The sequence below is a fragment of the Schistocerca americana genome, chromosome 6, assembly GCF_021461395.2.
Source record: "Schistocerca americana isolate TAMUIC-IGC-003095 chromosome 6, iqSchAmer2.1, whole genome shotgun sequence".
In the NCBI taxonomy this organism is placed as follows: domain Eukaryota; kingdom Metazoa; phylum Arthropoda; class Insecta; order Orthoptera; family Acrididae; genus Schistocerca; species Schistocerca americana.
Genome location: NC_060124.1, coordinates 227,956,805 through 227,971,679, shown reverse-complemented (window position 1 = coordinate 227,971,679; position 14,875 = coordinate 227,956,805). Strand labels below are relative to the sequence as shown.

The following is a 14,875-nucleotide window of genomic DNA, read 5'->3' as shown; positions in this document are numbered from 1 at the left end:
TAAAAGAGTTCGACTTGCATATTGATAACCATGAACTGTTTGCAAGCATTGTCCAGAGGCAGTGGAAGGTACACTTCAGTGAGATCAACTTTGGAAAAAATACTTTCCTCCATTCAGGCAGGCCATCACATCTTCAGGCCGAGGGAGTGGAAATGAATCAACAACTGTCTGCGGATTAACTATTGCCTTGAAGTCAGCACAAAGTCATAACTTTGCAGTCTGTTTCTTTATCACCATCACTGGTGATGCCCACTGAGATTTTGAAATAGGCCGAATGATATCAGTATCTTGTAGCCTACGCAATTCAGCCACAACAGCATCTTTGAGCGCATGTGGTACCAGCTAGGCTCTGTGAAACTTAAGCTGCTCATCCTGTTTAAGAGTGATATGGGCTTTGAACCCCTTAGCTTTACTGAGTCCCTCCTGAAAAATGTCAGGATATTTATCACAAAGTTTTGATATTTGGTCCTGAAATTGCTGTGGAGGTATGTGAGTAGGTACTTGAAACACATTGTCCACAAGAAAAAAACTAAACAGTTCAAATGCATCCATACCGAAAATGTTAGGTGAATTATAAGATTCAAACACTATAAAACAAACCGTGAGCATCTGACTTTTGTTACACACAGACAAACTAAAAGTACCCAAGACTGAGATCTATGCACCACTGTATACAGACAATACTTTGGTACAGGGAGACGAGTGTGGGGATCTGAGGAGCTGATATGTTTGTTGGTTCAACATGGTGGCAGTAGCTCTCACATACTGTTGCAACCAAACCATTAAACCTTCGATGAACACATCAATAAACAATTTGTTTGCAGTCTTACTAGACTGTAGAGAAACTGATGTCAGCTGTGATGGAACTTTGTTCCGAAAGTCACTGTGACGTACCCGTCAACATTCTGTACCCAACTTCACAAGTAAAAGGCTGTTATGTTGCTGTCTACACTCAGAGATTACCACATTAACTGCAAAACTGATGGCCTGATCTGAACCATTGCTACCTGACATTGACACAAAGTCACGATTCAAAGCATTGTCTGGAGTATCACCATTGGAGTCTACACAACCACAACCAAGTGGGTCAGAGGCAACAGGTTGGGAGTCCAGGACCTGCAACGTCACCTGTGGTGGAAGATAGGAGTTCCAATAATACCCTCTGTGTAACTACTGACTGATTTGTGGTGGCTTGTGACACAATAGGGGTACACTGGGCAATTGAATCTGACTGTGGATGTTCCAGCCCAGTTACCGACAATGCATAGACATAGTTACGGCTGTAAACCACTGAATTCACCTGAGCACTACTGGAAGAGACAGTACCGATGCCCATATGCTGCTGTGTGTGATTAGACTTAGTCAATTGATAAAACAATTGAAACATGACCCTGTTTACCGCACATTAAACATGTACTGCTGTGGAATCAACATTCCTTTCTTTCATGTTGGAAGCTACACTGCATACAAGATTTATTACTATCAGTATGGGACTTAGAGGAAAACCCAGACACAGTTTGCACTTGTTTACATGAGCTGCAGTGCGCGCAAGCATCGCGGCGCTGGTGTGGAGTGTTTACTGCACTGACACTTGCTTTGCGTGGCTAGAACCATTCCTTGTACTATCAAGTGACACATAACACACAAATTCTGAAGACATGACCTGTTCCACATTGCAACTAACTTCATGACTGTCAGTATCGTTTAACACGTCCTGGAGGGAAGGATTTTGATGCCATAAGATAGCTGCACGTATTCTAGAGTCTGACAAGTTCTGCACTACTGTGTCGTGTAACATTTGATCATTGAAATTTTTACTGCAATCACAATTAAATCAATACTGTTGTAACAAGCCTGTTAGTTCCATGATACACTGATGAGTTGACTGATCGGAATGTTGATGTGGACGAAAAAATTTGAGCCTTGCAACTTCTTACTAACACTGTTGTTAAAAATAACTGTCTAGCAATGAGAGGATACAGTCCATCGACACCTGTCACGACAGTAGTCAGGACTAAGCTTCAGAAGTAGGTTATTGGTATAGGTGCCTACAACCGATAAGAAAAAATTTTTCTGTATGTCTTGTGACACATTATAGATGCTGAAATGTATCTCCAGCTGATGTTTATATATGTCTCATTCCTCTTGCTGTGGGTCAAACTGATGAAATGGAGGTGTGACTGGAACTGGTAGTGCAGGCTGTGTTCGCTGTTGCTTCAGCTGAGTATTCAGGGCGACGGACTGTTTTAATGCTGCAATCAAGTTGTTGATTTGCTGAGCCTGCAAATTACAAACTTCAGTAATGGGAACGACAGGGACAGGTTGTTGTTGTTTTGACATTTTAACAACTCTTATGCAAAAACTGTTACTAAATATCTTATCATGAAAACAAGAACAGGGGGACAAAATACACAAGTGACAGCAGAGAACCACAAAATCGGAGCTGAGTGCAGTGTACTGTCCTGAAAATGAAATATCTAAATACCACAGAAGAAGAGAAAAACCTCACCAACTCAATTAACAGACACAGAAACACTATCAAATCGTTGACAGATGAAAAAAAAAAATCCAAATCCCAAATCCCAGGACTGATTAGAAGCCTGGGAAATTTGTTGTGCTCCAGTTACAAACTACCAAATGGAAAGTCAGAATTAATTACAACTTAAAAGATTTATTCTGAAAACAAGGCGAAGCATAACTCATTGTAATCACGTGTGTCCAGGTCTGTAGCCAAAATTCATCTCCCGTAATCACTATCACAGTAATAGCGTCGCGACTGAGAGGAGACCTGCTCCATACTGCAGGAGGCCCACTAAATGAATACCCTTCCAGGCCCCGGTGATGTGACTTAATCGCATGGGGTTGCCTCCTGATTGGGTCTGTCGACTGCAGTGGTATGACTGCTGCTTCAATTGTGGTGTCCCCGCTGTGAGCACTTTGATGTATGCCACACTGCTGCCACTGGAGTGTTGGCACATGGTGCTCGAGAAGGTGGTGGCCACGTCTTACGTGCAGCGACTGCGCTGTATGAACGCATGGCACAAAGTTTGTATGTGGAATGAGAGTGTACAAAGTGTACAAAAAATAATTGTAACAAAGCAGTAGCGCAGTGTTACTAAAGGTCATTTAAGCTTTTACAAGATATGCCAAGTTTAATGATTTCTTTACAACCAAGTTTAATGATTTCTTTACAATATAACAATAAATTTACACATGATTATGGAGAGTTATCTCACAGGTGGAACATATTATCTTCACCAGTGCTCCAAATATGAAAGTAATTTATAATATTATGCTGCTCATGCAGCCTATCAAATACTGTTTTCTGCCTCCTTACCACCCCTACTTCCAGTGCACTGTCACATGGGTTGATATCCAGGTGCAAGATGTACCATGGACCCACCCAACACATTTCCAGTTCTGTTCCTATTGTAAAATTGTATCCTATCCCATCAGAGGGAGCGTCACATGTGAAAACAGCCACATCATGTATCATACTAAATCTGTTGCAAGTGCTATGGCACCTTTTACACAGGCACATATCGTTCCCAGAGTGGATCGGGGTCCTTTGGTTTGGAGCCAAGTGGAGGGTCTCAACCAGAGGCTTCGTCGACTCTGTGACAGTCTTGGCTGCAGATTTCTAGACTTGTGCTATTGGGTGGGGAATTGTAGAACGCCCCTAGATAGGTCAGGGGTACACTACTCAAAGGAAGCGGCTACTTGGGTAGCAGAGTACTTGTGGCATGCACATGGGGGTTTTTTAGGCTAGGCAGTAGTGCGAGGTGTCCTGATGAACACTCACCAGTCGACTTGCAGGCAGGGAAATCAGGACGCACTCAGTGTAAAGGCACTTCAGCTATCAAGATATTAGCAGTAAATTTTCAGAGTGTTCGGAATAAAGTTCCTGAATTTACTGCCCTCCAGGAAGCGTGTGGCGCGCAAATTATTCTCGGGACTGAGACCTGGCTGAACCCTGAGATAGGAAGTTCTGAAATATTTAGTGAGGGCGGATCATGCTATATTAGTCGGAGGCGACTACAACCTACCTAGTGTAGACTGGGGTGTCTATGGATTCATTACAGGGGGTACAGACAAGCCGTTGTGTGAATTACTTTTGAACACATTATCCGAAAACTGTCTTGAGCGGCTAAATCGACAGCCAACGTGTAATGGAAATACTTTAGATCTCATCGACGGTGTCAGTGTTGAGACAGGGATTAGTGATCATGATGTTGTCATTACGACTATGGTTACGAAGGTTAAAAAGTCAGTAAGAAGGCTAGGAGAGTATTCTTACTAGAAAGAGCAGATAAGCAGTTGTTAGCATCCCACTTAGTAAATGAATCGACTTCATTTCTTCCGGTGCGATGGACATGGAAGAATTATGGGACATTTTAAACACATTGTAAATCACGCATTGGACAAGTATGTGCCAAAAAAAGTGGGTTATGGACGGAAAAGACCCACCGTGGTTCAACAGAGCAATTTGGAGAATGCTCAGGAAGCAAAGACAGTTGCACTCGCGGTACATGAAAGATCAGGAGAATGAGGACAGGCAAAAGTTAGTAGATGCGTGCTGCTGTAAAAAAGAGTGATGCACGAAGCATACAACCACTACCACCGTCAAACAGTAGCAAAAGATCTTGCTGAAAACCCAAGTCTGGCCTGGCAACAGAAGACAGCAAAACGAAAGCTGAAATTTTAAATTTAGCATTTGAGAAATCTTTCACGCAGGAGGATCGATCAGACATACCGCCGGGCATATAGATTCCCGTATGGAGGACATAGTGGTAGACATCCCTGGGGTTGTGAAGCAGCTGAATGGGTTGAAAATAAATCAATCGCCAGGTCCTGATGGGATTCCAATTCGTTTTTACTGCATTGGCTCCTTACTTAGCTTGCATTTATCACGAATCTCTTGCCCAACGTAAAGTCCCGAGTGACTGGAAAAAAGCACAGGTGATGCCTGTATGTAAGAAGGGTAGAAGGACGGATCCTCAAAATTACAGACCAATATCCTTAACATCGGTTTGTTGCAGGATTCTCGAACATATTCTCAGTTCGAATATAATGAATTTCCTTGAGGCAGCATGGCTTTAAAAAGCATCACTCCTGCGGAACGCAACTCGCCCTTTTTTCACGTGATATCTTGCAAACCATGGATGAAGGGTATCAGACGGATGCCATATTCCTTGACTTCTGGAAAGCCTTTGACTTGGTGCCCCACTGCAGACTCCTAACTAAGGTACAAGCATATGGGATTGGTTCCCAAATATGTGAGTGCCACGAAGACTTCTTAAGTAATAGAAGCCAGTACATTCTCCTCAATGGTGAGTGTCCATCGGAGGTGAGGGTATCGTCTGGAGTGCCCCAGATAGTGTGGTAGGTCCGTTGTTGTTTTCTATCTAGATAAATGATCTTTTGGATAGGTTGGATAGCAATGTGTGGCTGTTTGCTGATGATGCTGTGGTGTACGGGAAGGTGTCATCCTTGAGTGACTGCAGGAGTATACAAGATGACTTGGACAGGATTTGTGATTGGTGTAAAGAATGGCAGCTAACTCTAAATATAGATAAATATAAATTAATGCAGATGAATAGGAAAAAGAATCCTGTAATGTTTGAATACTCCATTAGTAGTGTAGCGCTTGACACAGTCACGTCGATTAAATATGTGGACGTAACATTGCAGAGCGATATGAAGTGGGGCAAGCATGTAATGGCAGTTGTGGGGAAGGTGGATAGTCGTCTTCGGTTCATTGGTAGAATTTTGGGAAGATGTGGTTCATCTGTAAAGGAGACTGCTTATAAAACACTAATGTGACCTATTCTTGAGTACTGCTCGAGCATTTGGGATCCCTATCAGGTCGGATTGAGGGAGGACATAGAAGCAATTCAGAGGCGGGCTGCTAGATTTGTTACTGGTAGGCTTGATCATCATGCGAGTGTTACGGAAATGCTTCAGGAACTCGGGTGGGAGGCTCTAGAGGAAGGGAGGCATTCTTTTCGTGAATCGCTACTGAGGAAATTTAGAGAACCAGCATTTGAGGCTGACTGCACAACAATTTTACTGCTGTCAACTTATATTTCACTGAAAGACCACAAAGATAAGATAAGAGAGATTAGGGCTCGTACAGAGGCATATAGGCAGTCATTTTTCCCTCGTTCTGTTTGGGAGTGGAACAGGGAGAGAGGATGCTAGTTGTGGTATGAGGTACCCTCCGCCACGCACCATATGGTGGATTGCAGAGTATGTATGTAGATGTAGATGTAAATGTAGAGTAGGCATGATCACCAACCAGTTTTCATGGATCCCTCCAGTGTAGTTTTAGTCCCACAGTCAGCCTGCTGTCAGATCTCCAAGAGTCTCTCTTCTACACTGAATCCTCCTTCCTCACTCCCCACCTCTACCCATCAGCTTCTTGCTCCTCACTCTGCTCTTCTTATTTGTGTGTGATTTATAGCTCTGTAAGTGAAGAAATTTTTCACTACACTGTTCTATCAGTAGCCCCTCTGCTCTTCAAGTCAACCATCACTTACTATTTCTACTTTCAAATAAACATTTATTATCTCTTGTGTATTTGGCATGAAGTTTGTTGTCAAGCATCAGGTGCTATTTGAAAATAACAGTAGAAATCGTGAATATAACAGTGGAACAAAACTAGCCTCCATTATCCACATCTTAATCTTACTCTTGCACAGGATGGAGTAAAGTGTGCAGTGATAAAAAACATTTGACCACCTCCCTTTTGGACTAAAGATGCTGACAGATGAAAATTTCAAAAAGAAATTGCAATTATTTCTACTTAACAAATGTCTGCACTACATAGATGAATTTTTGAGTGGATAGTAGAAGTGTGGTTGGGCTACATTTACCAAATTTTGTTGTAGATTAAGAAAACAAAAAATTCAATTATGTAAATTGTCAGAATGTAGTCATGTCTTCACAGGAAAAAATGTATGTTTTTTTTTTAACCTGCTGACATGTTCCACGTTGTGGCAAGTTGTTGTGAATATGATTTGTGGAACACAAAAATGAACTGAGCTAAGCTGTTACCAGGTAGCACTTTCTGCCAGCATACTTTTATATTTTTTTCAATGTGCAGTGGAATACTGTGTCAGTTGTGAAGGGAACTTTATGAGTGGTTGTAATTATAGTTACATTAGAATGACCATGACTGTTATTAGCTGATAGTTACATGAAACATTTTTACTTGTTGCCACTAGCATAAAGTCTGGTTCCATTCTGTACTTTATAAATTTATAAAAAAAATTTGAGTGTTTTACTTCTCGCCCTATCACAGATTTTATTTGTTTTGTTTGTTAAATACCTTGAAACTTGTATGTAAGGTATTTTGAGCAGTCTGAGGAATGAATTTCATTGACATATAGTTTTCCTTCACACATTTATAAACTCTCTCTCTCTCTCTCTCTCTCTCTCTCTCTCTGAAATATGTCCATCTCCAAGTTTTGAATTATGTACTCTTCTGACATGTTCTCATTGTCTTTGCCCTACAGGTACTGGTAGCAGTAATAGGTGCAACAGCTTCATCTCTGCGCACCCTGACTCCTGATACTTTAGTATCAGCTGTTACACCATTAGTGATGCGATTAGCTCGTGAAGCAGCAAAAGAAGGATCACCTGTGCTTATAGCCCTTGCCACTCATTATGGAGATCTCTGTCATGGACTGAAAGGTTCTAAACTGACTTATTAGTAGAAAGAAATTATTGTTAATGGTAATCAGAATTGATTTAGAATTTTTGTTTCCTTAAGTAATGAGGTGAAGTTGTAAATATAGTAAAAACAGATAAACTATTACTAACATATTGAAACAACATTTAGGTCTACTTTTACTAAAAATGAGGGACAATGTTCTAAATTTTTAAAAATAGTCCTGTAAGGCCTTTTTTGACAGTGAATTGGGGGGGGGGGGGGGGTAAGAATAAAGAGAACAATGCTTGCTCTGTCCACAGAACTCAATAAACCACATGTGAATGTGATTCACAGCTCAGCTCAAATAGTGAACACTTCAGGGAACTCGGGTAGTGTAGACTGGGTATGTGACTTGTGTACTTGGTATTCCCGAGCTGGGGCAGGTCACCACCACTTCTTGTAGACTTCGCTAATTGTTCAGTGATCACTGATGAGTGAGTGTAAGGGTGAAACATTGTGTGTCACAAAACAGGTTATCTTGCTGGGTAGCAAGGATGGTACAAATCTCTGTGAAGAAAACTCTCAACCTCAGTGTATACCATGTGCCAATGGGATTAAGCAGTCATTACTTGGCACTGCTGTGGCACTTGCTGCACCTTAGTTGCATTAGACTTACCCAGATAATATGGGACTCTTGGATTAACCATTGTTTCACTAGATGCTCATGTGATGTCAAATGCATCTTGCATTGCATGGAAACACTCTCAGCTGTTCTGGTGACCTGTTGGGTGATATTCCCACCAATGCAACCAAAAGATCTTTTGAAGATAGTCCTATGAGTATTTAAGGTCTTAAAATAGCTATGAATGTTTTTATTGCAATGAGAAGAGAAGGTGACAGTGTATTTTAAAAGATTTCATCATTGTATACTCATACAGCTTTGCATACCACTGGAACACTTAAATCCGTAAAAAGAATAGGAATGGTACATTCCTTTGTAGAAGTATCTACTTCTCAGCAAATTGAGAAGATACAAAATGCAGAAATGGTTATTAACTACCCCATTGTAACGGAGCTTCACAACAGCCCTGATTTCAACAAGGATGTTGCTTCCTGTAGTGAATTGATTGTAATGGAGCTTCAATAATTGTAAGTTATATGGGAAAAAGATGATGTAACTGGTCTTAGAAAAAATACAAAGAGAGTAAATGACAATCCAGAGGAAGCAGCAGCATTTATGTTTATTTTTAATTTACTGGTGTTGCCAGAATACATCATGGCTGGTTTCCACAGGATGAAGGTAAGATTTGGTGTGTCCATATTGATGAGTTGCTTTAAATACCAGCATTGTTGACGTTTCAAGCAGGGGGAAACAGTATACAATAATAATTGGACATGCACCTACAAATGACAAGAACTGGAAAGACAAGAAAGTTGCAGATAGTTTCTGGGAAGAGCTAGATGATACACAGAAAAACATACCATATAGACATGTAAAGATACTCATAGGAGATTATAATGCACAGATTGGAAGAGAGAAGCAACATAAAGGAGTAGTGGGCAAGTACCCTGCACACCAGCAGGCAAACAAAAATGGAGCAAGACTAATTGAACTGTGTCAAGAACACAAAATGAGATTGATGACAACACACTTCAGGGCCAAACCGTGTAAGAAAAAGATATGGGCAAACCCATGCACCCGCCTTGGGGAATTCCAAATTGACCACATAGCAATCAGCTGGACAAATGCTAAAGAGATCATGAACACAAAGTTCAGGAAGAACACAAGAATAGAATCGGATCACTATCTTACAGAAGTTAAGTGCCTTTGGATTCCAAACAGGGACAAACTGCCACAGACAAATAGAAGAACAGAAAACATAAAGGTAGACAGAGACAAATTAAGACACAATTGATCCAGATATGAAGAAGGAATTGAATCATTCAATGAATGGGATGACATGAAGCGAAATATGGTGAAACAGGCTGAACTATGGGTAAGGGAAGAAAAGAAACGGAAGCATTGGTGGTGGAACAAGGAATGTGAGGAAGCGGTAGAGACTCGCAGGAAAGCCTGGAGAGACTTTAGCAGCAAGAAGGACCCAGAAAAATGGGAACTTTTCTTAGGAGAAAGAAAGGAAGTGGCCTGAACAATAAGATGGACCAGAAGACAGAAGATGAAGCAGGAACTGGAAGAGATTGAGACCAACTTCAGGAAAAACAACAGCAGACACTTTTTCGGGAAATTTAAAAAGAGTCTGAGTGGATACAAGGGTAGAGAACTGTTTATAAGAGATAAGAAAGGGGAGCTGGCTGTTAGTGCGAAGGAGAACTGTCAGATTTTTACAGAGCACTTTCACGACGTGCTGAACTGTGAACCACCTGAAGAAGAGCTGGAACTGGGGACTGACATGGGGGCGGGGGGGGGGGGGGGGGAGGGAGAGGGAGAGGGAGAGGGAGGGAGAGAGAGAGAGAGAGCCACGCCCTCCAACCAGGAATGAAGTCGCACAGGCCATAAGCGATCTAGAGAATAATAAGGCAACTGGAGAAGATGGTATAGCAACCGAGATGATAAAATGGGGAGGCAACAAAGCAATAGACAACATGACCAACCTAATTCACCATATCTGGAGAACAAATAAGTCGCCAGAAGGATGGAAGAATGCAATTGTAGTACCAATACATAAGAAGGGGGACAAGAGAGATGCAAACAACTACAGAGGAATATCGGTACTAGAGGTCAGATACAAGGTGCTGTCAAAACTATTGCTGAAGTGGGTAGAAGAACAGGTAGAAAGCGCAGTTGGCGACTACCACGTGGGATTCAGGAAGGGAAGAGGTTGTATAGGACAGATATTTATCCTGAAGCAACTGATAGAACATAGGGCCTTCAAAAACAAAAAGACAGTAATAACCTTCGTCGACTTCACAAAGGCATATGACTCCATCGACAGACTGACTCTTGTTAGGATCCTGAAGAACAGAGGATGTGATGGAACTACACAAGAACTCATAAAAGAAATTCTGACAGACACAAAAGCAAGGGTGAGATTCAGAGGAGCACTGTCTGAAGAATTTGACGTCAAGACTGGTGTTAAACAGGGAGATGGATTGTCACTATTGTTGTTCAGTATAGCACTGGGCGAAGTGATCAGGCAGTGGAGAGCAATAAACGAGGAAATGGGAATATCAAAGACCCATGTGGGGGACAAAAAGGACAACAGGGCTCAAGTGGACTGCATAGCCTTTGCAGATGACATATCAATAGTAAGTGAGACAGAAGAAGACGCAGAGACACAACTCGACAACTTAAGTAAGGTTGCCAGAAAGGTGGGACTGAGGATGCACTGTGCAAATGGTGGACAAATTTAAATACCTGGGAAAATTTATAACAGGAAGGAACAGGAGCAAGGAGGGAATAACAGAGAGGATAAAGAAGATGAGGTCAGCCTTCTGCATGATGAGAGAGATGTACAATAAAAAGAATATATCCTCAGAGGCAAAGATAAGCCACTAAAAGGCAACAGTGAGGAATGCAGTTCTTATATGCTGCTGAGATGATGGCACTAGGAAGAAATGGACCAGAACAACTAGAGAAAGAAGAGAGAAAAATACTGAGAAAAACACTAGGTCCCAAAAGAGGTGGATGCGAAGACCTTGGGAAGAACTGTACCGGAACATGAGAACAATGTCCGGGGAAATCAGATTCAAAAGGGGAAGGTTTGCTGGACATGTAGTTAGGGTGAGTATGGACAGAATGACGAAGAGAGTGTGGGAAAAACAGGGAGGACAAGGGGAAAGACAGGGACCAAGTGGGTTGTTGAACTTCGGAAGGACTGGTTGGAATTGGGAATCAAGGTTGAAGGAAAGGAAGATTGGAGGAACAAATATACACCGACCAATATGCCAGAGATCAATGACAGAGAAGAATACAGGAAAAGATTAGTGTGTCATCAGTGGAGCCAACAGGAGAAATGGAAACTGAAGATCTCGGAAGAAGAGCGGGAGAGAAGAAGAGAAAGAATGAAGAGGTTCTGGGAGAAGAGGAAAATGCAGTCCATGAAGGGGCTGCCCATGGTCCTACAGAGGCCGTAACGCAAGAAGAAGAAGAAGAAGAAGAAGAAGAAGAAGAAGAAGAAGAAGAAGAAGAAGAAATCTCCTTATCTTACAGCGACAAAGGAACCTGCAGAAAATAATGCAAAGCAGTTCATGAAGCTGAAAAAATGTGTTCATTTCCACTGTTCTGTGCAAAATTTGAATATAATAAATTTCCTTGATAAAGCAGAGCTTCTGTCCACAAATCAGCAAGGATTTAGAAAGCATTACTCATTGGAATGAGCACGTAAGAATGGTAGTAGGGAAGATGAATGGTCGACTTATTCTTGAGTACTGCTCAAGTCTTTGAGATCCTCATGGGGTCAGATTAAAGGAAGACATCAAAGCAATTCAGATGTGTGCTGCTAGATTCCTTACTGGTAGATGTGATCAACATCCAAGTGTTACACGGATGCTTTGTCAACTTGAATCGAAATAGATGAAGTTCTTTTTATGAAACACTATTGAGAAAATTTAGAGAAAAGGCATTTGCAGCTACTGCCGAACAGTCCTACTGCTGCCAACTTATACTTTACATAAGGATCACGAGTACAGTGTAAGAGATATTAGGACTCTTATAGAGGCATATAGACAGTTGTTTTTCCCTTGCTGCATTTGTGAGTGGAAGAGGAAAGGAAATGACTAGTAGTGGTACATGGTATTCTCTGCCATACACCATACATTGGGTTATGGAGTATGTATGTAGATGTAGGCTTAGTTGTAAGTAAGTTCATTCTCTGCAGAATCAATGAAGGCCGGAACATACAGAAAACACTGAGAAGAAGGGTCAGGATGAGAGGACATGTGTTATGACATCAGCGAATAACCTCAGTACTAGAGTGAAATGTAGAGGGTAAAAACTGTAGGAGAAGACAGAGTTATGGATATATCCCCCAAATAACTGAGGATGTAGGATGCAAGTGCTATTCTGAGATGATGAGGTTCGTGCAGGGAGGAATTCATGGCAGGCCGCATCAAACCAGTCAGACTGAGGACTCAACAGAAGAAGAGTGTTGAAGTTATTAAAATGGCGGGTTTGATATTGGACAGGTAGCTGGGGGCAGATAATATTTAATGTAAGTAGGTGTAAGGGCTCAAGCATTTCTTTGTGTACAATTGGGTTGCATCCACTGCAATTTCAGAGTTATCCGCATTATACATTGTTATAATACGAGAGAAGGAAAGTTGCTACTCACCATATAGCGGAGATGCTGAGCCGCGATAGGCACAATAAAAAGATTCACACAAACATAGCTTTTGGCCATTAAGGCCTTTGTCAGCAGTAGCTTTTGTGTGTGTGTGTGTGTGTGTGTGTGTGTGTGTGTGTGTGTGTGTGTCTACTGCTGACAAAGGCCTTAATGGCCGAAAGCTATGTCTGTGTGAATCTTTTTATTGTGCCTATCGCGGCTCAGCATCTCCACTATATGGTGAGTAGCAACTTTCCTTCTCTCGTATTGTTACATTCCATCCTGAATTTTCCATTGTTTGATTATACATTGTTATCGTGAATATGGCGTCTTGTTAACCAACTTTCAGTAGACAAAAAGTTCCAGAATGAGCTTTACAACTATGATGACACATATTTCAGAAAGGTGTGGTTTTTGGTATAATGGACACACACACACACACACACACACACACACACACACAAAACACTAACTAACTCACTCACTCGTTCTTGAAGTTTTAGCAGTTGATTAACAAAGTTCATTGTGTGTGCCATCTGTAGCACACAGGATATCTAAGTTATATGCCAGTTCCTCCCATATCCAACCTAGCTTGTCCGCATTAATGTGTGCAGTTGCTGCTCTGATGTGAGCCCACAGTTCCTGCAGATTCTGTACCGGTCTCTCATTGACAGCATACTTCACAAAGCCCCAAAGAGAAAAAAAATCTAATGGGGTTCAGCTGGACCCGGGTGTGCCATTCCAAACACTTTTCCATCTGCTGTTGGTGGGGGTGTGAAAGGAGGAGCATTTATTTCTACCTTGTCCCATTTCAGAAATATATGTGGCAAAATTGTAAAGATTATTTTGAAACACCCTGCATATTTACTCAATTGTGATTTGCACCTGTAAGTCTAACTATGAAATTACAATTACTATGGAAAAAGATTTCATAAAGCAAGAATGAAGTGAATGACTGTTGCAGTGATTTTTGCAGTAAACATTTTGATGCAACAGAGACTCCTGTTGTTACTGTTATCTGTAAAAGTAAAATGACCATATGGGACATTTTTCTCATTTTATTTTCTGATGTGAACAATCTGCATTTGGTTTGCTTCTGCTTTGGTTTTGTCTTTATGACTTGTGCTTGTGAAGTATGTGGGAAATGGGGAAGAGTGGCCCTTGTTTTGGTCCCTGTTGTGGAGGTTCTACCTTTTGCATTTATTTTGAAAGTTTTGGTAGTGATTGGTCTCTTATCCTTCTTTACAACTGTTTTACTGTGAGGCATGTGTCTCAGATGACACCTGTGTAGATGTGTTGCACATGCTTATTTATTTTAGATTTATCTCTAGTATATGGGTTAATACTCAAGAGAATAACAGTGACTTCAGGTTGCCTAGGAAGAAATGTTACATGTTTCCTGAGTGATACCTGACAGCTCAAGGCAACATTATGGCTCTTCTATTCTCTCCCCATCTGTGATTTTTTTCTTCTCTCTCTAACAACCAGTTTTTGGTGAACAATATAATTATTTGCTTATAGTGTTTGCTGTTGAAGCCTGTTATATTGTACACATATATGCCCTAATAATTATTACAGTAACTGTTGCACCAGAAATGTAGCATATATTTTTTCTCACAGTTTATGCATTGTGGTAGTAATGTGTACAATAATAATGTAGTAGTAGTAGTAGTAGTAGTAGTAGTGAACCTTGTTTACGTGTGTGTAGAGTCTGTGATTTTCTTTTATAAATGATTTTTCTGTATAGGATACATGTCACCAGAAGAAAGAAGGTGGCTGGTAGATATGTTCCAGAATATGGTTCGGATGGGACTTCAGAGAATTGGTGACACTATGTTCAAGCACTTGAACATCATGGTAGGTAAGAAAACCTGCTGTGAGTGAAAAAGAAATTTATTGCAAGAACAACATGTACAAAGAGCAGTCACATTGGCAGAAA

The 14,875-nt window shown here is 41.2% G+C and overlaps 1 protein-coding gene across 4 annotated transcripts in view; it reads left to right on the top strand.

Annotated features, from left to right (window-relative positions):
- LOC124619453 (serine/threonine-protein phosphatase PP2A 65 kDa regulatory subunit-like) overlaps positions 1-14,875 on the top strand; it is a 282,427-nt gene that overhangs the window by 58,841 nt on the left and 208,711 nt on the right. For all 4 annotated transcript variants that reach the window (XM_047145848.1, XM_047145845.1, XM_047145846.1 and 1 more), the window contains exons 6-7: positions 7,518-7,695; positions 14,684-14,793. In XM_047145848.1, coding sequence (XP_047001804.1) covers positions 7,518-7,695; positions 14,684-14,793 — 288 coding nt within the window. The remainder of the gene's footprint in view (positions 1-7,517; positions 7,696-14,683; positions 14,794-14,875) is intronic.